General features: G+C 42.8%; 1 protein-coding gene across 1 annotated transcript in view; it reads left to right on the forward strand.

The window, feature by feature from the left end:
- The window catches only part of LOC107040140 (leukocyte tyrosine kinase receptor), a 591,240-nt gene that overhangs the window by 415,093 nt on the left and 151,573 nt on the right, over positions 1-24,574 (forward strand). The window contains exons 9-10 of the mRNA XM_015260083.1: positions 8,426-8,768; positions 9,984-10,223. Of these exons, the coding sequence (XP_015115569.1) occupies positions 8,426-8,768; positions 9,984-10,223 (583 nt within the window). The remainder of the gene's footprint in view (positions 1-8,425; positions 8,769-9,983; positions 10,224-24,574) is intronic.

Below are 24,574 nucleotides of genomic sequence, written 5' to 3' on the forward strand. Positions count from 1 at the left end.
CCCTCTACTGGGTTCCCACTTTGTCGTAGTGAGGGGGCTCGGTCGCGGGCGGTGGAGCCNAGTAAGACGGAAACAAGGAACCTGTTGAAAAGCCTACAGAGAACCTTTCTGAGGGCTGCAACAGGAGCCATGAAATCGACACCTACTAAGGCGCTAGAAACAGCACTCAATATCCCACCCCTCGACCTTAGGGTTGTGAGTTGTGCTACCACAACTGCATATAGACTAAGGTGCCAACTAGAACGGAAGATGATGGGCCAAGGCCAGACAAGGTTTAGCCTAATCAATGATTGACCCTTCATAGGTAAGACGGATAGGATTCCTAGGAAGTATCAGATCAGGAAAACTTTCAGAACGAGTATACCACCCAGACAGGAGTGGCTAGACTCGAAACGTAAACCAGGACCAAGAGAGGACTACTGGTTTACGGACGGCTCTGGCTTCAATGAAAGTTTTGGGGCAGGCATCTACCGTCTGAAAGATGGCTTCGGAGAGAGTTATCCGCTGGGCCATCATTCAACCGTCTTTCAAGCAGAGATGCTGGACATACTTAACTGTGCAGAGTATCTGAACGCGAGAGACACAAAAAAGATGAAAATATTCATCTGCAGTGACAGCCAGGCGGCGATACACGCCCTGGAAAAACCCACTACAGAGTCACAGGTGGTGTGGGAATGCATGCAGGCATTGGACACACTGGGTAAAAACAACCGGGTCACCGTAACCTGGGTGCCAGGTCACCATGGGATTCTGGGTAATGAAGAGGCAGATAAGCTGGCCAAGGAGGGTACAGAAAGGGTGCCCTCACACGGCCTGCTTGGCATGCCCTTCGCAGTGGGAAAAACTCTTATTAAAGATCATTTCCAGCGGGATCATGTCAGGCGTTGGGAGAAAGTTGCGACCTGCAGACAAGCGAAACTGCTTATGAGAGGGCAACTAAGAGTTAGGACCAGAAAGCTTCTGGAGTTGCACAGAGGGGATCTGAGGGTAGCAGTAGGGCTCCTTACGGGTCATACAGCTCTCAGAGCTCATCTGTTCAAGATGAAACTTGCAGAACAAGAAGACTGCAGACTGTGCGGAGGCGATAAGGAGGGCGTCATCCACATTTTATGTGAATGCCCCCTATTAGCACTCCGTCGCTATAAAATCTGGGGCCAGGCTTTCCTGAAACCAGAGGACTTACAACAAGCGGCTGTCACCAGCCTTATGAGCTTAGTCAGAAACACAGGGCTGAGGCTGTGTGACTGACCGAAACTAAGGCGGAAGTTACAAAAGATCGTATGATTTAGGTGACTCTGGGCGCTTTAAGTGACCAGCCGCACTTTTTCTATTCTATTCTTCTATTCTAAAATTAGATGATCATAATAATCGACGATTGCAAAGCTTCCATTCGGAAGCAATAGAAAAAAATGATAAAATGAGATTTTTTTTTTTTATATATTCCGGCCCTTTTTGCCCTCTGGCTAATCGGCCCTATCCAACCCTATGCATGCGGCTATGGATTCTACACTGCACCGCATTCGCACTCCTATAGAACATAGGAGTAGCATGGGAAACCACAGAAAACCCATGCCGGTACAGGCGGTCACTATATTAGCGACCTCCCGCTCGCCGGAGCCCTCCCGTTGAAAAACTCGGTTCCACGGGGAATCGAACTCACAACCTTTCGCACACTAGGCTCGCACCTAGCCGCTTCGGCCACCGACGTCGGTGAAAAAAAAAAATGAGAATTTAAAAAGAGAAAACGCAGTCGGAAGCAAATTGCTAATTTATTAGTAATAATTGCTATATTTATCTATTGAAAAATGGTGCTGTTCACTTATTTTCTTGGTGTTTAATAATATCTCGCTAAACCGAAGTTTCCGATAATATCTGTGAAGATTGTCTATTAGAAAGTTTTTTAATTTAAATATGATGCAATAATTGAATATCTTCATGTTAATAGGGATGGTAATATGTTGAGGCATTAACCTCATGTCGCGGTGGGTTAGCCTCTAGTGGCAGCACCTTCTGGGCGCGAACCTGAATTACCGGCCCCGCCCAATCTAATTTGCATAAGGGCAACCTGTCGCGATATTTGACAGATCTACTTCTTCTCCGCGAACACCGCGTGTTTTATCTCCGCGGTTGACATCTTCAGTTATTGTGACCATCTCAATTGTGATAAATCTCTACCGTGTCTCGACTGAAATATTAATTGACAGTGTTTAATTTAACACATATTTTTTTCGAGTTTTGTGTATATATTGTGAAATATAAAGACTTTGTTGTAACTCTACCTACGCGCACAGTGACATTTATTCTTATTGTGAACTTCTCAACCCTTTCCAGAATTCCGGCCCTCCATCGGTTTTTTTTGTTTAACTCTCGCCGAAACACTTGGTCCCTCGAGCCGGATATCGAGAAAATTACTGAAAAGGAAAAATCAGTGCGCGTGGTGTCGGTGAAAAGCGCGGGAACGGTAATCGCTTCTCCTCTGTGTGCCGTAGTGGCAGTGGGTACTCAACCCAGTTTTTTCGGACTTACGTGCGCGCCACAGACTTCTCAAATTCAAGCACTGACAATCATTCTGGGGCTGCTGAACATTTCCCCTAGAACTTCAGAACGGCCTTCTCACTGCATGCTGAACTTCGGTATTCTTCTCTACTGCAGCTAGACCGTCTCACAGAGAAGTCAATTACCATTTTTATTAATTTTTGGGTTTTTTTATTTTCTTCTGATTTGCTGCTGCTTCTACTTTCCTTGGAGTGGTGCTAGGCTGGTCATTGCCTGCTGACGTTGAGCTTTTCTCTGCACCCACCCAATTCTCTGGTAGCTTGTTTTTACAGTCGAGTTATCGGGGTTTTGCATTCGGTTCTTTTGTGTTTGCTCAGCTTTTACTGTGTTCCTCTTCCCCTACCGCGTCTCTCTGCTTTTGGGCGAAATTAATCGAATCTCTCAAAGCAGAATCGATTTCGGCGGGGATCAAGGAGCTATCAGTCACCGAACTGCAGTCCAAGCTGGACATCCTGGAGATGTATTGGAGCCAGTTTGAAGAGGAGAATCTGAAGTGGCTCTCTGGAGAAGACAGCGCGAAAATTCTCGAGCATGAGTATGTGCCGAAGCATGTCTACGATGAATGCTTGCAATACTACTCCTCGATGAGAACCACATTCATCGGACTGATTAAGTCACTGGATGATTCTGTGGATCTCGCTGAATCATTTCGTAGGCCTGCTGCACCGGCACCAGCTGCTCATGTGACACAGAGACAGTTACCAAAAATCTCTTTGCCGACTTCCTCAGGGGATTTTGCTCAGTGGACCCCTTATAAAGATCTCTTTTTATCCATGGTCGTCGGCAATCACGCGCTCTCCACAGTGGAAAAGCTCCACTATCTGCTAACTTATCTGATCGGCGAGCCTAAGCAGCTGGTGTCTACTCTGCCGGTATCTAACAATTCCTTCATTCCAGCCTAGGAAATGCTCACCTCCAGATATGACAATAAACGTCTCCTCATATCTACCCAGCTGAAGAAGTTGTTCAGTGCTCCCAAGATCGTCAACCGGTCGGCCAAGGAGTTCAATGCTCTCTTCAACTGCACCACTGAGGCATTGAACACCCTGAAAACGTTTGGGCGCCCGGTACAGCACTGGGATGACATTCTGGTGCACGTGATTTCGAGTAGACTATACTCTAAGACGATGGAGGCATGGGAAATTGAGATTGGCGCTAGCACGACATTCCCATCCTATGAAGAGTTGAAGGAGTTACTCCTGAGCAGAGCAAGAGCGAGGGAGAGAATTGAACTGCACACTCCAGTGAAACCCACCACCACTGCTCCTCAACACCCTGAAAAACCGAAACCAGTAAAAGTACTGAACGTCTCTGCTGGTACTCAGAACCCATCAGAGCAAGGTCCTTCCCAATCGTGGGCAGAAATGAGCGAGAACGTCTACTCCATGTGCTCTGATGGTCATCATATTGACAAGTGTCTGAGGTTCAAGCAGTTAACTCCGGAGAAGAAGGAGTTTGTGGAGAAGAAGTATCTCTGCTTCAACTGCTTGGGCAAGCACTCGCTGCGAAACTGCAGGACTACCAAGAGCTGCGTTGTGTGCCACAAACGTCACCATTCGATGATACACATCAGCAGTTCTCAGAATAGCTCTACAGCCACGAGTTCTGCAGTTCAGTCTTGAGTGTAACCCTCTGAACCTCGTGAGATACTGTTCAGAGGCCTGGATCATCTCAGCAGTGAAATTCTCGACCAACGACATCACCGTCAGCCACGTCCGTAACCTCAGAACTTTCTCAACAGCCATTGCTGTCAAGTGATTCTCCATTTGCAACATTTACAGTGCTTGAAGCGTCACCTCAGCTCAGACCAGGTGTTCTCCTCGCAACGGCAGTAGCTTCTCTCATTGGAGAGAACGGATTCTCATGCGAGGTCAGAATGCTGCTGGATCCTGGATCTTAATTGTCATTTGTTGCCTATAATCTCGTGGTAAAGTTGGGCTTGTTGAAGTCTCCAGCCCTGCTTCCTGTCGTTGGTATCAGTAGATCAAGAATCTGCTCCAATGGATTTTCTCAGTTCTGTCTGAAGTTACTGTACTCAGAAAAAGAAATTGACATCAACGCCTACATTCTTGACTGTCTCACAACCTTGTTGCTGTCGTTCTCTATCCAAACTCAACCGTGGAGCCATCTCAAGAGACTGAAACTAGCTGATCCGGAATTTCTGAAGCCGAGACCTATTGACCTTATGTAATTGAAGGAATGCCGGAGGCTTGAGATTTTGTTGTCGTTCTGACGAGATAACCTGAGCACGTGAAGCTTCGGCTTCTGGAGGGTTGAGGGTCTCTGAGGAAGGGCAGTCGACTCCTGTCTCACAGCGGTGTTCTACACAAAGTAAACTCATCCATTCACATACTCCTACATACTACTTTCCTCATCATGGCGTTCTCCGGAAAAGTAGTGTAACACCGAAGCTGAGGTGAAAAGTAGTGAAACACCGAAGTAGTGTTCAACGGTTCCCATAAGACGAGCTCAGGAGTGTCACTCAATGACATCCAACATGCTGGAGCTAAACTGCAGAAGATTATCTCTGACGTACTTCTCCGGTCGAGAAAGAGCAAGTACATTTTCATAACGGACATTACGAAGACGTTCCGTCAAATCAAGGTGCATCAAGAGGACTGGCCTCTTCAACAAATTCTGTGGCGAGATTCCCAAGGCCAGATCAGCACCTACCAGCTCACTACCGTGATCTACGGGACTAAATCGGCTCCATTCTTAGCCTGTAGAGTTCTCAATCAACTGGTCGCGGACGAGGGATATCGTTTCTCTCTAGCAATCTCTTCGTTGACCAGCGGATGATATGTGGATGACATCTGTAGTGGTGCTGAAGAAGAGAATCATCTCCTGAAGGTCTCTAAGCAAGTGATATATCTCTGCTTAGCTGGTGGATTTCCTCTAGCGAAATGGCATAGCGAAATGGCATAGGAATAGCCCCTCTCTACTTCGGTCTGTGCATTCAGAACGAGTCTCTCAGGATCAGAAGCCACGAGAGGATTCCACCACTAAGAATCATGGTCTAAAGTGGGATCCGAATACAGACCAACTCAAATTCTCGATCCACCTTCCAGCCAATTCAAAGATGACGAAGAGGAATATTCTCTCCGAGATAGCTCAGTTGTTCGACCCTCTCGGGTTATTATCTCCTGTGGTGCTCAAGGCGAAAGCCATCCTCCAGCGTCTCTGCCTGGAGAAGTTGGGCTAGGACGACGAGCTACGACAGGAAACTGCCAGGAAGTGGACTCAGTTTCGTGAGGAGCTATCTCAGATCGGAAGGATCTCTATTCCTCGTTGGCTCGGAATGAGAAAGGATTCTCAGGCGGAAATACACGGGTTCTCAGATGCTTCTCAACTAGCGATGGCTGCGGTCGTGTATTTGAAGGTGTCAAGCTCGAATGGTGTCAGCATCTCTTTAGCAATGGCTAAAAGTAAGGTAGCCCCTCTCAAACAGCTCACCATTCCTCGTCTTGAACTCAATGCCGCAGTCATGCTAGCCAAACTCACGAGGTACGTGCGTGAATAACTCAACCTTGAGAACGTTTCTGTGTTCCTGTGGACAGGCTCAGCTGTTACCCTGGCGTGGATCAGCTGTCATCCCTCTCGGTGGAAGGAATATGTGCATAACAGGGTAGCTAGCACACAGGAACTGGTAGAAGGAGCGAACTGGAGATATATCAGCGGTAAGGAGAATCCTGCTGATTGTGCATCTTGGGGTATTATTGTGGCTCAACTCAATGCTCACAAGTTGTGGTGGACAGGTCCAAGATGGCTACAGTTGAACTCTTCTCAGTGGCCAAACAAAAGTGCGAGATTAGATCCGTCAGTGAACTTGAAAAAGAAGCCCGGCTCAGTATTCACTACGTTCTCGACTGGATCTTCTCTCTGGGAGCTCATCACTCAACACTCCTCTTTCTACAAGTTGCTGCGTATCACAGCAATTTGTCTACGTGTTGTCGCCAGGATGAGGAAAAAACTTAGCAAATCTCTACCTCATCCACTAAGTCCTGAAGGCATCGAGGCAGCTCGGCTGTATTGAGTTAAAGCCATGCAGGCTTTCCATATACAGGCCGAGTGCAATATCATCTCTCGTGATCAACAACCGGGAAGATCGCACCCGTTTACCAAGCTGACTGCCTTCATCGACTATCAAGGAGTGCTCCGAGTAGGAGGACGGTTAAAGTTCTCGACCTTGGACTCAAAGAGCAAGCATCAAGCGATAATACCTAAAGAATCCGTATTGGCAGAGCTTTTCATTTGGGCTTCTCATCAGCAAACGTAGCATGGTGGAACGCAACTCACGTTGGCACATCTCAGAAGGGCTTACTGGATTATTGGAGGAAGAATACCAGTAAGATCTTTCATTCTCAAGTGTGTTGATGCGTGCTCAACAACTGATGGGGCAGCTTCCCTTAGCACGCATCTCTCCGGCACGTGCATTCTCTAACACTGGTGTGGATTATGCTGGACCAGTGCCCATCAAGACGTGGGAGGGGCGTGGCCATAAAACCTAAAAGGTTTGGTTAGTGATTTTCGTCTGCATACCCATGTCAGCACTGCACCTGGAAACTGTTACCGACTACTCTGCTGATGGGTTCATCACTGCGTATCGGAGGTTTGTGAGTCATCGGGGTCACTGCAAGAGGTTGTTCTCAACTGGATCAAAGAACTTCCAGCATCTTTCTGCAGTAATTCTCAAGAACGGTATTCAGTGGTCTTTCAACCCACCTGGGACCCCCCATTTTGGAGGAAAATGGGAAGCAGCGCTCAAGTGAGTTAAGTATCACCTTGCTCGAACAGTTCGGGATACTACTCTGACGTTCGAGGAACTCTCTACGCTGCTCACCCAAGTCGAAACAGTTCTCAACTCCAGACCTCTACAGGCGCCCTCAGAAGGCCCTGATGACGTGTTGTGTCTCACCCCGGGACATTTTTCTGATTGGAGAAGCTCCAATCACTCTACGGGAACCTTCTCTTGAGGATCTCAACGTTGGACGGCTCTCTAGATGGCAACTGATTCAGCAGAGGCTGCAGTACTTCTGGAAGCAGTAGTCTACTGGATACCTGCAGCAGCTCCAGTCCATCTCCAATCGGCATTATCCGTCCAACGATATTCGCATCGGCTCTGTGGTACTGCTCACCAATGAGAGGTTTCCGCCAACAAAATGGCCTCTCGCTCGTGTCACAGCTCTACACCTTGGAAAGGACGGTCTCTCTAGAGTTGTGACCATCAGGACGGCGTCGACAACGTTGACCAGACCGATCTCCAAGCTGGTTCCATTGCCAATCTCTAACAGCTGAACTGTCACTGGTCTCTGTTGGCACAGTTAATCTCTCTGCTTAGTGTTTCAGGTCCTAGTATGGTCTTCTCGAGAATCTGGTCACCAACAGAGTTGCTGATGGGGGGAGAATTTTGAGGAATCAGCCTCATGTCGCGGTGGGTTAGCCGCTAGTGGCAGCACCTTCTGGGCGCGAACCTGGGTTACAATCTCTTACAATCTAATTTGCATAAGGGCCACTTGTGGCGACACTGGACAGATCTCCTTCTTCTCGAATCTCATGGCGACAAGTGAACACCGCGTGTTTTATCTCCGCGATTAAGATCTTCGATTATTGTGACCATCTCAATTGTGATAAATCTCTACCGCGTCTCCAGTCAATTATTAATTGACAGTGTTTAATTTAACACATATATTTTTTGACTTTTGTGTATATATTGTGAAATATAAAGATTTTGTTGTGACTCTACCCATGCGTACAGTGACATTTATTCTTATTGTGAACTTCTCAACCCTTTCCCAAATCCCGGCTCTCCTTCGGTTTTTTTTTGTTTAACTCTCGCCGAAAGATAATGAACAAAATGATCAAATTTCAGGGCGTTCGGTGTGCTGCTGTGGGAGATCATGTCATTCGGTTATATGCCATACACTGGTTGTGCGAATAGGGAAGTAATGTCGATGGTAACGACGGGGGGAAGGCTGGAGAAACCTGCAGGATGTCCTGATCAAGTTTACGGCATCATGGCGAGATGCTGGCATCCTAGGCCAGAGGATAGACCAAGTTTCGCGACAATTGTAGAGCGATTGGGATATTGTCTCCAGGACCCAGACGTTATTACTCATCCCATGCCTAATTATGATATCCTGCCGGACTGTGATAGAGAGATTACTATCATGAGACCAGATCCGGAGGCGGAGTGCATTAATGTGAATACTGATGTAAGTTGAAATTGTAGCTTTCAGGGATATATACTACCTATTATCTCATTGTTTTCCAATGGCTGAACTATTTTTTGATGTAATTGAGGATTGAAGTGAGAGAATCAAGTCTTTCGTTTTTAAAATCGAATTTTGCCAGAAATTTCACATGATGAATGTGAATATATTCGATGTATATAAAACCAATTAGTGAGTAAGAATTTTTCATTCGAATATAGATTGAACTGTTACCCGATTTTTGAGTATTTATTTCGATGGTAAAATTCTTTTAAAAATCTGTGTCTTCAATTGTCTTTTCGGGGTATTCTCTTGAAATTTGTCTTGAATTTTTCATTTCTCAATTTATTTTCCCTTCGGTCAGTGTTTGAAAGCTGTGCATCTTGAACATGAACACTATCGGGAAATGTGGTCTATCACCTGGGATTTGTATCCAAAACTTTCAGATTACCGGTTTGTCTCTCTAAATGAAAAGCTACAGTGTTATTATATTTCCCTCTAATTTTACGATTATTATGAAACTTGAACAGCGGGAGGAAATTGAAAGCATACAGCTGATATCAACCCTTCTCATATGAAAGGCACATCTAACTCTCGAGAAATACTATAAAACTTGTTCGTTGTTCTATCATTGATACAGTTACCCTACTCTAAAAAAATCACTGCTATTTCCACTTCAATCCCGGATTCTTTGGATTCTCATACAAACCTACTTTCTGTACCATGAGCGAATTCTCGCGTAATAAATTCCTTGATAAGATTCCAATATCCACATCTTTAACTTCAGAGATCAAAATGGAGCTTGGCTGATTGTGTACAATTCCGAAACTGCTCGATTAGGAGTTTTTTTAGATAATTTCAAAGGCACTGTTCTGAATTTTAAAATAAAATGGAATAAATTTGATTTTCGTCGTCAGCCCAAAAAATACATTCATTAATGTTCAATATGCATGAAAGTCGATACGTCTTCGCTTTTGGTTCGCATCATGATCAATACTAATGTAACCTTCACAGAGCAAATAAGAAAAATCAACCAACAACCCAAAATAATACCTACTAACAGAAGTGGTAGTTTGCGGATTGAAATTGAAGTGTCAAAACAAAAAACACGCCAAAGATATACCAAGCCCTATTTAAATGTTCGCTAGGTGTCCTAGGGTATCAACAATGGCCATGGAGTTTCACAAATTCTCAGGTTGTTCATGAATTTCTGCACAGCTGGACGGATGTGGTTACATGCAGCCGCGCTCCAACTTTCGACCCGCTGCTTATCGGATAGGAGTTGTTCCCGGCATTGTCTACGCGTCCCTACGACATTGTGACGACTTCGAGGGAGAAACTATTCAGGAAACAACACTGGTGCATCCGAAAGAACTGGAAGTACAATCCGTAAATACAAGGAGCAGAACTATCTGCGATAAAGAATTTTCTGCTAACTTCATCCATTTAAATAATGAGGTACGTCTCATTCGTTGTATTCCTTCGTGAAATTTTCTTTGTATGTTGTTCGTATTTCAATAATAAAAAAAAATTTCCGTACTAGTCTTCACTTTTCCTGGTTCGGGGATTGAGCCTTCCCCAAACCCGTGAATGTGGAAATTGTTACGGAAAAACATCTTTCATGACTAGTGCCATGGGGTCTTTCACTCGTGAGGTTGGCCGGTCCTGACCTTCGGCTTTGACGTCAACTCCATACGAATAAGGAACCCCATGTCCCTCGTCATGAAATATACTGATTGTTTTTCAATTGTAGAAAAAAATTTATCTATAAAAATTGATCCATCGGAACGTCCCTTGAGATCAATTCCACTCGTTTCGTCTTCACTTTGTAGACCGTTATTTGTCGTAAAGGTAAACTCCAGGTTAGGACTATGAAAATATTCAGCAGCAGTTTGTATAAAAATGCTTTGAAATGATCCCATGGAGGATTCCAATATTTTCCAAACGGAAATTTTATAAATCTGCATTTTACTCATACGATCCAATTCACATAGGCATTGTTTTCTACTCTTTGGACGTTTATCCGATTTTTCCTCAACCTTGACTGTCCTTCAAAACATGAGTGTTGCCATTAAGAAACTTAATGAAGAAAATGCCAGAGAATTATCTATAGGTTAAGCCTACAGGCTGTCATAGCATTCAACAATAGTACATTCTTTAACAATAGTATGTGTTGGCACGCATGTGTAACACATCTAATTTTGGTAGTACCCGTCAAATTCACTTTTCAGGGGTGCAGTAGAAGCAACGAGTTTGGATTTTTGTGCGCAGTGCGTAAGGATCAAGGTCGTATATAAAGTAAACTTCGAGTGCGTAAAGGGCAAAACGAGATTGTTACTTTACGCACGACCTATGAATTTTACGCACGTCGTACGGAAAACAAACACTTTACGCCCAGAAAAGTGGATTTTTCATGCAGGCATTGCAAGAAAATATTTTGTTGGTAGCTCAAGGGAGTTATTTGAAGACCAAAAACTCATGAAATTTTTATCTCCAATGCTTTATTAATGAGTTACTAATGAACGAAGTGCAGCCAATCAAACGTCGTTTCCCTATGGAGAAAACCAACCCGCCTCCTGATTAAGAGGGAATCTTGCTGAGACTTGAACGTGTTAGGTCGTTCAATCGAGCGATTTTTCGTAGATGAATGAGACATCTAAACCAGTGGGAAATTGCTTTTATATTGATATAGTATATTTTTTTGCTAATAAATTGACAATATACTTCTGAATGATCAGTTTGCACATTATTTGCTTTTGTAGTATATAATTCATCGTTTCATATCATTTTATTAAATTCATTAACCTTTCTTTTGCTTCCAAATGGAAGCTTTGTAACCGTTGCTTTTGACGATCTAATTTCGCCTGGAACTGATGTAGAATATCATGAAATGTGAAAATATGATGTTTTTAGAAAATATGTGTATGTATGCTCTATATTTCAACCCTAAAACATCCCCTAACAGGTACCCTAATAGAGGAATGGACAATTTTTAGGTATTCACGATCGCGACGTAGATGTAAGAGCCACCAAGTGGGCTTCAAACTAACTACTCTTGGGGGACAACCAATGAACTCACTGGAAGTGAATCAATGATAGGCATCAATCAATAAGATCACTAGGTTCTCTGTGATCTCATTGGTTGCCCCCCAAGAGTAGTTAGTATAGGGACCACTTGATGGGTCCCACATCTATGTTGCGATCGCGAATAGGCAAACAGATGAGTCGTTCCCTTCGTAGCTACCCCCACTTTGGTGAATCCCCACGCACATACATATCTTCCACCTCTCAGAACTAAGAGAATAGAGTGGTCAGTCCCACAGTAGCTGGGAGTTACCTCTAAACTTGCATTAGGAATCCAATTTTCCATCATGAGACCGAAAAAGCTGTTCTGACGAATATGAGCTAGAGAAGTTTTATTCGGCCTAATGACGAAATATATTATTTTATCATAATGGCTGTAAGCAGCGATTCACGGACACTGCCTTACGGCTTGAATGATAACAAAAAATTATGGCCCGTCCAATTATAGGGGTCCTAGTACGATTATCGTGGGGGTAACAGTGGGAGCCACAAACTCAGTGAAGTGGGGAGCGTTTCATGAAGAGCACCCCGGGGGGCTTCGTCTGTACTTCCACGATTGTACATCCACGATTGTCCATAGACTTGTGAAAAAAGTGAAGGAACGATTGTACATAAGAACAGTTGTCCATATCCACGTTTGTACATCATCCTTGCAGTCGGTCAAACAGTGTCGGTAGAGTAGACATTGCACTCGTTTTATACAGGGTGTATATTTATTGGGGGAGAACCTCCCGTCCACCAACGTAAAATGACCTCCTAAATACGGGAAAAATAATAAAAAAAATCTTTTTTTAGCCGTTTTTTAGATAATAAATAATTAATGTAGGCCAATGAGAGGATCGGGTGATGGCGCGCGATAGTTTTCGAGGGAGTTCATAAAATGAACATCAATGGTGCGTTAGAGCCACGCCGAAAGATGTGTGAGAACAGTTGAGTCGCTATTCTCCCGTTAATTTCGTATTGATGGCGGAAATAATGAGGAGAGCTGAAAGATGGCGCGCGTATGCAGTTTTCAAGTTGAATTGAATTTGTTTACAAAAGAGGTAAACGAAACCAGATAATTCGTACAGCCAGAAAATAGTTTAATCAAATAAAATGTATGATTTATTCGGTCGAATAAATCATTAACCATTGATTTAAATCAGCTTCATTAGTTCAAGTAAACCATTTTCCTGGAAGTACGGGAAATTCACGGAAATGAAATGAATTGAATTTTGAAAGAAAAAACATTATGAGATTTTCGAATCAAGTAAAGGGACTTCTCTCATTACTGTTTCCTCTTCCAATGTACTTCACGAGCTCGAGAAATTATTATAATCTTTCCGTAAATGAAACATCAAACTTTCATCTTCAAGTTTCATAGATTTTTACAATTCTGAAGGTTCTTAACGATTTGTCAAGGTCTTCGATGACGCAATCGGAGCGTCTCCATTTAACTTGGAGCTGCTTGGATTTTGGATGGGATCTATTCAGTTGTTCTGAAGTAAGAAAAAATAATAATTTATCTGTCAATCGATTGTGAGAAATGAGGAAAATTGAAAAAGAATATCTAAAGAATTGAGTGTTTTTTAAAATGACGTGCGTAAAAGACCGAAAGATGGTGAACACCCGTGAATAAATGGCCGTGAGTTAACAGTGTGATAAATTGAATGGAGTGGGAAAATGCGAAGAATCTTGATGGTAAGTATTGATTTTGTTTACTACAATAATTTTGAAAAAATTGGGACGCGAGATCGCATGTTACAGCATTTTTTATGCGTGAGACTCGCCGATTTTGGAAATGAGATGACTCATTCATTGGTTTCAATAATCATGATTTTTTTTTTTTAATCAACTCTTCGATCATTTCCGCATAATGGACAACCTATAGTAAATTATCCTCCATTATCGTCCTGGTGGAACCAAAGAAGGCGATACCTGTAATGACAGTCGCTGCGGTGTTTTAGGCGATAACAAGGGCGGCACTTGCCGCGGCAGTCACTGCGGTAATTGAGGCGATATCAAGGGTGGGACTTGTCACCGCAGTCATTGCGGTAATTAAGGCGATAACAAGGGCGGCACTTGTCGCGGCAGTCACTGCGATAATTAAGACGATATCGAGGGCGGCACTTGTCGCCGCAGTCATTGCGGTAATTAAGGCGATAACAAGGGCGGCACTTGTCGCGGCAGTCACTGCGATAATTAAGACGATATCGAGGGCGGCACTTGTCGCCGCAGTCATTGCGGTAATTAAGGCGATAACAAGGGCGGCACTTGTCGCGGCAGTCACTGCGATAATTAAGACGATATCGAGGGCGGCACTTGTCGCCGCAGTCATTGCGGTAATTAAGGCGATAACAAGGGCGGCACTTGTCGCGGCAGTCACTGCGATAATTAAGACGATATCGAGGGCGGCACTTGTCGTCGCAGTCATTGCGGTAATTAAGGCGATAAAAAAGGCGGGACTTATCGCGGGATTCACTGCGGTAATTGAGGCGATATCAAGGGCGGCACTTGTCACCGCAGTCACTGCGGTAATTGAGGTGATATCGAGAGCGGCACTTGTCGCGACAGTCACTGCGGTAATTGAGGCGATATCAAGAGCGGCACTTGTCGCAGCAGTCACTGCGGTAATTGAGGTGATATCGAGAGCAGCACTTGTCGCGGCAGTGACTGCGATAATTGAGACGATATCGAGGGCGGCACTTGTCGCCGCAGTCATTGTGGTAATTAAGGCGATAACAAAGGCGGCACTTATCGCGGGATTCACTGCGGTAATTGAGGGGATATCAAGGGCGGCACTTGTCTCCANAGGCGATAACAAAGGCGGAACTTATCGTGGGATTCACTGCGGTAATTGAGACGATATCAAGAGCGGCACTTGTCGNAAAAAAGTGAAGGAACGATTGTACATAAGAACAGTTGTCCATATCCACGTTTGTACATCATCCTTGCAGTCGGTCAAACAGTGTCGGTAGAGTAGACATTGCACTCGTTTTATACAGGGTGTATATTTATTGGGGGAGAACCTCCCGTCCACCAACGTAAAATGACCTCCTAAATACGGGAAAAATAATTAAAAAAATCTTTTTTTAGCCGTTTTTTAGATAATAAATAATTAATGTAGGCCAATGAGAGGATCGGGTGATGGCGCGCGATAGTTTTCGAGGGAGTTCATAAAATGAACATCAATGGTGCGTTANGTCACTGCGGTAATTGAGGCGATATCAAGGGCGGCAATTGTCACCGCAGTAACTGCGGTAATTGAGGGGATATCAAGGGCGGCACTTGTCCNCGGTAGAGTAGACATTGCACTCGTTTTATACAGGGTGTATATTTATTGGGGGAGAACCTCCCGTCCACCAACGTAAAATGACCTCCTAAATACGGGAAAAATAATAAAAAAAATCTTTTTTTAGCCGTTTTTTAGATAATAAATAATTAATGTAGGCCAATGAGAGGATCGGGTGATGGCGCGCGATAGTTTTCGAGGGAGTTCATAAAATGAACATCAATGGTGCGTTAGAGCCACGCCGAAAGATGTGTGAGAACAGTTGAGTCGCTATTCTCCCGTTAATTTCGTATTGATGGCGGAAATAATGAGGAGAGCTGAAAGATGGCGCGCGTATGCNGGTAATTGAGGTGATATCGAGAGCAGCACTTGTCGCGACAGTCATTGCGGTAATTAAGGCGATAACAAGGCCGGCACTTGTCGCCGCAGTCACTACGATAATTGAGGCGATATCGAGAGCGGCACTTGTCGCCGCAGTCATTGCGGTAATTAAGGCGATAACAAAGGCGGAACTTATCGTGGGATTCACTGCGGTAATTGAGACGATATCAAGAGCGGCACTTGTCGCAGTAGTCACTGCGGTAATTGAGGTGATATCGAGAGCAGCACTTCTCGCNAAACCAGATAATTCGTACAGCCAGAAAATAGTTTAATCAAATAAAATGTATGATTTATTCGGTCGAATAAATCATTAACCATTGATTTAAATCAGCTTCATTAGTTCAAGTAAACCATTTTCCTGGAAGTACGGGAAATTCACGGAAATGAAATGAATTGAATTTTGAAAGAAAAAACATTATGAGATTTTCGAATCAAGTAAAGGGACTTCTCTCATTACTGCTTCCTCTTCCAATGTACTTCACGAGCTCGAGAAATTATTGTAATCTTTCCGTGAATGAAACATCAAACTTTCATCTTCAAGTTTCATAGATTTTTACAATTCTGAAGGTTCTTAACGATTTGTCAAGGTCTTCGATGACGCAATCGGAGCGTCTCCATTTAACTTGGAGCTGCTTGGATTTTGGATGGGATCTATTCAGTTGTTCTGAAGTAAGAAAAAATAATAATTTATCTGTCAATCGATTGTGAGAAATGAGGAAAATTGAAAAAGAATATCTAAAGAATTGAGTGTCTTTCAAAATGACGTGCGTAAAAGACCGAAAGATGGTGAACACCCGTGAATAAATGGCCGTGAATTAACAGTGTGATAATTTGAATGGAGTGGGAAAATGCGAAGAATCTTGATGGTAAGTATTGATTTTGTTTACAACAATAATTTTGAAAAAATCGGGACGCCAGATCGAATGTTACAGCATTTTTTATGCGTGAGACTCGCCGATTTTGGAAATGAGATTACTCATTCATTGGTTTCAATATTCATGATTTTTTTTTTTAATAAACTCTTCGATCATTTCCGCATAATGGATACCCTGCAGTAAATTAGTCTCCATTATTGTGTCGTCCTGGTGGAACCAAAGAAAGCGATACCTGTAATGACAGTCGCTGCGGTGTTTTAGGCGATAACAAGGGCGGCACTTGTTGCGGCAGACACTGCGGTAATTGAGGCGATATCAAGGGCGGCACTTGTCACCGCAGTCATTGCGGTAATTAAGGCGATATCAAGAGCGGCACTTGTCGCAGCAGTCACTGCGGTAATTGAGGTGATATCGAGAGCAGCACTCGTCGCGGCAGTCACTGCGATAATTGAGACGATATCGAGGGCGGCACTTGTCGCCGCAGTTATTGCGGTAATTAAGGCGATAACAAAGGTAATTGAGACGATATCAAGGGCGGCAATTGTCACCGCAGTAACTGCGGTAATTGAGGTGATATCGAGAGCGGCACTTTTCGCAGCAGTCACTGCGGTAATTGAGGTGACATCGAGAGCACCACTTGTCGCAACAGTCACTGCGGTAATTAAGGCGATAACAAGGGCGGCACTTGTCGCCGCAGTCACTACAATAATTGAGGCGATATCGAGAGCGGCACTTGTCGCCGCAGTCATTGCGGTAATTAAGGCGATAACAAAGGCGGAACTTATCGTGGGATTCACTGCGGTAATTGAGGCGATATCAAGAGCGGCACTTGTCGCAGCAGTCACTGCGGTAATTGAGGTGATATCGAGAGCAGCACTTCTCGCGACAGTCACTGCGGTAATTAAGGCGATAACTAGGGAGAACAAGGGCGGCACTTGTCGCGGCAGTCACTGCGGTAATTAAGGCAATAACAAAGGCGGCACTTGTCACCGCAGTCACTGCGGTAATTGAGGCGATATCAAGAGCGGCACTTGTCGCAGCAGTCACTGCGGTAATTGAGGTGATATCGAGAGCAGCACTTGTCGCGACAGTCACTGCGGTAATTAAGGCGATAACAAGGGAGAACAAGGGTGGCACTTGTCGCGGCAGTCACTGCGGTAATTAAGGCAATAACAAAGGCGGCACTTGTCACCGCAGTCACTGCGGTAATTGAGGCGATATCAAGAGCGGCACTTGTCGCAGCAGTCACTGCGGTAATTGAGGCGATATCAAGAGCGGCACTTGTCGCAGCAGTCACTGCGGTAATTGAGGTGATATCGAGAGCAGCACTCGTCGCGGCAGTCACTGCGATAATTGAGACGATATCGAGGGCGGCACTTGTCGCCGCAGTTATTGCGGTAATTAAGGCGATAACAAAGGTAATTGAGACGATATCAAGGGCGGCAATTGTCACCGCAGTAACTGCGGTAATTGAGGTGATATCGAGAGCGGCACTTTTCGCAGCAGTCACTGCGGTAATTGAGGTGACATCGAGAGCACCACTTGTCGCAACAGTCACTGCGGTAATTAAGGCGATAACAAGGGCGGCACTTGTCGCCGCAGTCACTGCGGTAATTGAGGCGATATCAAGGGCGGCACTTGTCGCCGCAGTCACTGCGGTAATTGAGGTGATATCGAGAGCGGCACTTGTCGCGGCAGTCACTGCGGTAATTAAGGCGATAACAAGGGCGGCACTTGTCGCCGCAGTCACTGCGGTAATTGAGGCGATATCAAGGGCGGCACTTGTCACCGCAGTAACTGCGGTAATTGAGGTGATATCGAGAGCGGCACTTGTCGCAGCAGTCACTGCGGTAATTGAGGTGATATCGAGAGCACCACTTGTCGCAACAGTCACTGCGGTAATTAAGGCGATAACAAGGGCAGCACTTGTCGCCGCAGTCACTACGATAATTGAGGCGATATCGAGAGCGGCACTTGTCGCCGCAGTCATTGCAGTAATTAAGGCGATAACAAAGGCGGAACTTATCGTGGGATTTGTTGGAAATTGTGTGTGTACATTCGTACTTTGTCAAGTAAGTGCTGCCATCAGGTGGTGATGAGTGGAGTTGATGTCGTGAGGATGAGAGAGTGAACCGACGCAAGTAACGGCGTTCAGTCCGAGTCAAGTCTCCAAAGAGAGAACACATGTTTTGCTGAGTTTAACAAATATATTATTATTAATGAAAATCCCCTGTCTACATCATTTATTCAACATGGTAGCAGAGCGTGGTTTAGAAGTTTGTGGTTAAGAAGATTGTGAAGTAAAGGGAAGATAAAAGTTGAAGAAAACTATAAATTGATAAAAGTGTGAAACTAAGAAGAAGAACAATTAGCAACAATGCCGTATGTAAAGCATGACGACGTGTACATACCAATATTTGATGGTGTAGAGTATTCGAGCTGGAAAGCTAGAATTTTGAAGGTGTTAGAATATAAAAAGTGTCTGGAAGTGGTTCAGAGAGAAAGAGACATTGCAGATACAACAGTTACAGAAGCAGACTGGAAGAAAAAAGATGTTAAGGCGACAATTTTAATTTTTGGTTCAGTGACAAATAAACAATTAAAATATATTAAACATTTGCCATCAGCGTATCAGATGATGAAAAAGTTCGACGCAGAATATCTGAAGGAGTCTACAGCATTACAAATAATAAATCGTAATAATTTGGAGAAAATTAAACTGGAAAATTATTCAGACGTGGTTAAATTTTTTGATGATTTTGAGAAAGGACTGAATGAAGTAAAAGCAGCAGGCGCAACAGTTACTGATGAAGAGGCGAGGAATTACATGATAAAGGCTCTCCCGGAATCATATAGTCACATTGGAGATATATTGGATGCTTTGCCAAAGGATGAAAGAACAATTGAATATTTGAAGAGTAAAATTAGAATGAAATCAGTGACGGAAAAGAATGTGTGGCTTGAAAAGAATAAACAAAAGGAAAATTCTACGAATACGAGCGCATTCCACGCAAAGACAAAACAGACGTGTTATGGGTGCGGTAAACCTGGACACTATCAAAGAGATTGTGGAGAAAGAACTGGTAGAGGTAGAGGAGGACAGCATGGAGGCTGGTCACAAAGAGGGAGAAGCAGCTATGGAGGAAACGAGTACAACAGAGGGAGAAGCAGCTACAGAGGAAACCCACACACACGAGGTAGAAATAACTACAGAGGAACTTCAAGAGGTCAATACAGAGGGGATTATCGAGGAGACGTAAACACGGCATCGAGCAGTCAAGAACACCAACAGAGTTCTCAGAATTTTGGTAACGTATTCATAACAGAGGTAAATAAAACAGAAATAAGAAATGATGGAGTGAGAGATAAAAATGAAATAAATTGGATATTAGACAGTGGATGTACAGACCACATAATAAATGATGAAAAATTATTTGATGAAAGTATAACCTTGGTAAAACCAGTTGAAGTAAAATTAGGAGATGGTCGACTCATGAGAGCAACAAAGATAGGTAAAGTAAATGCAATTTTTATGGTGGGTGAAAAAGAAAATTTAGTAACATTGACTAACGTGTTTTATGTTCGAGAGATGAAATCAAATTTAATTAGTTATGCGGAAGTAACAAACAAGAATTCAATAATTTCATATGATGATGTTTCAGAAGTTTATAATTCAGATGAAGAACTAATAGCAATAGCAATGAAAGTAAATGATATCTATAAAATGACAAGTTTGATTAGAAAACAAGAGAATCAGAGAGAAGTGAATAATGGTCAGGTAACAGGAAATAATGAGGAAAAAATGACATTAAAAGAAAAATGGCATCGTACTTTGGGACACGTAAATTTTGATTATTTAAATACTCTATGTAAAAATGAATTATTGATTGGATTACCGAAAGAATTAGAAACAGAAATTATGAAATGTGCAATGTGTATCGAGTCAAAAATGCATAACTGACCATTCGAGAATAAAAGAAAACAAGCAACAAAGACACTAGAGATTATCCACACTGATATAAATGGTCCACATCCAACTGTTGGGAATTGTGGTGAAAGATATTTTTTAACTTTTATAGATGATTATAGTAAATTGGCGAAGGTTTTTGCTTTAAAATCCAAAGATCAGGTTTATGACTGCTTTGTAGAATACGTGAATTTAGTGGAAAATATTACAGGTAAAAGAGTTAAAATGTTAAGATGTGATAATGGTAAAGAGTATATCAACAAAAGAATTGATGAGTTTGCAAGACAAAAAGGAATTAGAATTATGCCATGTCCACCAAATGTACACGAGTTAAATGGAGTAGCTGAGAGATTTAATAGAACGATAATGGATTCAGCTAGGTGTTTATTAAAAGAAGCTAAAGTAAATGAGAGATACTGGCCAGAGGTTGTCAATGCAGCAACGTATTTGAGAAACAGGACACTTGCAAATACGATTGAAAAGAAAACTCCTTATGAAATATTTTTTAATGAGAAACCAAATGTTAAATATTTCAGATTATATGGAAGTAGAGTTTACGTAAGAACACCTGAACAAATAAGAAAATCAAAGTGGGACGATAAACCTAAATTGGGAGTACTATTGGGTTATTCAGAAGTAGGTTATCGTGTGTTGATAAACTACAGAATTATTGAAGCTAGACATGTCGATGTATTAGAGAATGACGTCAAATATATTGGATTTAATGATGATAGTAATGAAATGGGTAAAAATGTAGAAAATGAGCCTAATGAAAATTTGAATGACAGTGTAAATTATGATAGTAAAAATGAATCGATATATGAGTCTGCTGAGTCGATTGAGGACGATGAAGTTAAGGATGAAGAAATACCAGTTAGACGTTCTGAGAGAGAGAGAAAACCAAATCGAAAATATGCAAATGATTATGTAAGTTATTGTGTCTATGTGAATTGTTGTGATGTTAATACACCTAATACATTTGAAGAGGCGTACAAAAGTAGTGATTCTAAAGAATGGAAAAAGGCTATAGATAAAGAGATGAGCAGTATTGAAGAGAATAAAACATGGATTTTAGTGCATAAACCAGAAAATAAGAAAGCAATTGATGTGAAATGGATTTACAAAAAGAAGTCAGAGGAAGTTTATAAAGCAAGACTAGTGGTTAGGGGGTTTCAGCAGAAAGAACAGATAGAAGATACTTACTCACCAGTAGCTAAGATGGAAACTTTGAAAATATTATTGTCGTACTGTTGTCAAAGTGAATTGAAAATTGAACAAATGGATGTAGAAACAGCTTTTTTAAATGGAAAAATAACGTCAGAAGTTTATGTACATCAGCCCCTGGGATATGAAGATGGTACAGAAAAGGTTTATAAGTTATGTAAATCACTATATGGATTGAGAGAAAGCCCTAGGTCTTGGTATGAATGTTTCCACAAGTTTATTGAAGAGTTGAAATTTGAAAGAAGCAAACACGATTAAGAGATGGAGAGGCTACTGTATATATTTTAATATTTGTTGATGACTTATTGATCTGTGGGAAAGATATCTCGAAGATAGAAGAAGTAAAATCTAAATTGTCAAGACTTTTCAGAATGAAAGATATGGGTCCAGTGAACAATTATATTGGTATTAACATTAAGAATGATCTTGTGAATAATGAAGTCACGCTCAGTCAAGAAAATTATATAAAATCGTTAGCTAAGAAATACAATTTGGAAAATGCTAAGTTGTACAAGACACCTATGGAAACAAATTTGAGGTTAGAGCAAGCTGAAGAGTTGAATGAACAAGTAAAATACAGGAGTTTGATTGGAGAATTATTGTACATCAGTACAGGTACAAGACCAGATATTGCATTCAGTGTTAATTATCTTAGTAGATTCCAGAGTTGTTATGACGAGATACATTTTAAGTATGCTATGAGAATTCTAAAGTATTTATATCTGACTAAACATTTAAAGTTGATGTACACAAAAGCAAGAGACAAAGAAGCATTGGACTGTTTGGTAGATTCAGACTGGGCAGGTGATATTGTTAATAGAAAATCTACTTCAGGGTATATTATAAGATTGTATGGAAATGTTATTTATTGGAAGTCTCGTAAACAAAAGTCAGTAACAAAATCATCTACTGAAGCTGAATACGTAGCATTATCTGAAGCTTTAACTGAACTGAAATTTATAAGAGGATTATTAGAGGAAGTATTTGATATAAATTTCAATAAACCGATTAAAATGTATGAGGATAATTCTGGAGCTGTAGCCATTGCAAAGAGTGGAAATTTATCAAAGAAATCTAAGTATATTAAAGTGCAGTATCACCATGTACATGATAATTACGAAGAGTGAAATATTGTTATAGTGAAGATTGATACTGAGGATAATATTGCTGATATATTGACGAAATCATTGTGCAAGGAAAAATTTGTGAAACTGAGAGAATTACTGAAACTTAAATAGAATTTAAGAAATATAGAAAGATTGATAAAGTACTAATGTAAAGAGGCGTGTTGGCAATAGTGTGTGTACATTCGTACTTTGTCAAGTAAGTGCTGCCATCAGGTGGTGATGAGTGGAGTTGATGTCGTGAGGATGAGAGAGTGAACCGACGCAAGTAACGGCGTTCAGTCCGAGTCAAGTCTCCAAAGAGAGAACACATGTATTGCTGAGTTTATTAAATATATTATTATTAATGAAAATCCCCTGTCTACATCATTTATTCAACAGGATTCACTGCGGTAATTGAGGCGATTTCAAGAGCGGCACTTGTCGCAGCAGTCACTGCGGTAATTGAGGTGATATCGAGAGCAGCACTTGTCGCGACAGTCACTGCGGTAATTAAGGCGATAACCAGGGAGAACAAGGGCGGCACTTGTCGCGGCAGTCTGCGGTAATTAAGACAATCACAAAGACGGCACTTGTCACCGCAGTCACTGCGATAATTGAGGCGATATCAAGAGTGGCACTTGTCGCAGCAGTCACTGCGGTAATTGAGGTGATATCGAGAGCAGCACTTGTCGCGACAGTCACTGCGGTAATTAAGGCGATAACCAGGGAGAACAAGGGCGGCACTTGTCGCGGCAGTCTGCGGTAATTAAGACAATCACAAAGACGGCACTTGTCACCGCAGTCACTGCGATAATTGAGGCGATATCAAGAGTGGCACTTGTCGCAGCAGTCACTGCGGTAATTGAGGTAATATCGAGAGCAGCAATCGTCGCGACAGCCACTGCGGTAATTAAGGCGATAACCAGGGAGAACAAGGGCGGCACTTGTCGCGGCAGTCTGCGGTAATTAAGACAATCACAAAGACGGCACTTGTCACCGCAGTCACTGCGATAATTGAGGCGATATCAAGAGTGGCACTTGTCGCAGCAGTCACTGCGGTAATTGAGGTAATATCGAGAGCAGCAATCGTCGCGACAGCCACTGCGGTAATTAAGGCGATAACCAGGGAGAACAAGGGTGGCACTTGTCGCGGCAGTCTGCGGTAATTAAGACAATAACAAGGGCGGCACTTGTCGCCGCAGTCACTGCGATAATTGAGGCGATATCGAGAGCGGCACTTGTCGCCGCAGTCATTGCGGTAATTAAGGCGATAACAAAGGCAGAACTTATCGCGGGATTCACTGCGGTAATTGAGGCGATATCAAGAGGGGCACTTGTCACCGCAGTCACTTCGGTAATTGAGGTGATATCGAGAGCGGCACTTGTCGCAGCAGTCACTGCGGTAATTAAGGGACTGCCGCGACGAGTGCCGCCCTTGTTTTCCCTTGTTATCGCCATAATTACCGCAGTGACTGTCGCGACAAGTGCCGCTCTCGATATCACCTCAATTACCGCAGTGACTTGGGTGACAAGTGCCGCTTTTGATATCGCCTCAATTACCGCAGTGACTGTGCGACAAGTGCCGCCCTTGTTATCGCCTTAATCACCGCAGTGACTGCGGCGACGAGTGCTGCCCTCGATATCGCCTCAGTTACCGCAGTGACTGCAGTGACAACACTACAAAAAGTCCTTACTGAATTTAAGATACATTTGTCCCATTTTTTAAGTAGGAAATGTCACAGTTTTTAAGTAGACAAATGTGACTGAATTTCAGACAGCACATGTATCTTATGATTAAGATACTGTACGAATCTTAATTTTTCAAAATTATTATTTTTTCTTTTTTTTTTCTTTTGTCATTATTGGTACTTTTTAGGGGGGTGGAAAGGGTGGGAGGGGGG

The sequence above is a fragment of the Diachasma alloeum genome, unplaced genomic scaffold (genome assembly GCF_001412515.2).
Source record: "Diachasma alloeum isolate Michigan unplaced genomic scaffold, Dall2.0 Dall_scaffold_00322, whole genome shotgun sequence".
Taxonomy (NCBI): domain Eukaryota; kingdom Metazoa; phylum Arthropoda; class Insecta; order Hymenoptera; family Braconidae; genus Diachasma; species Diachasma alloeum.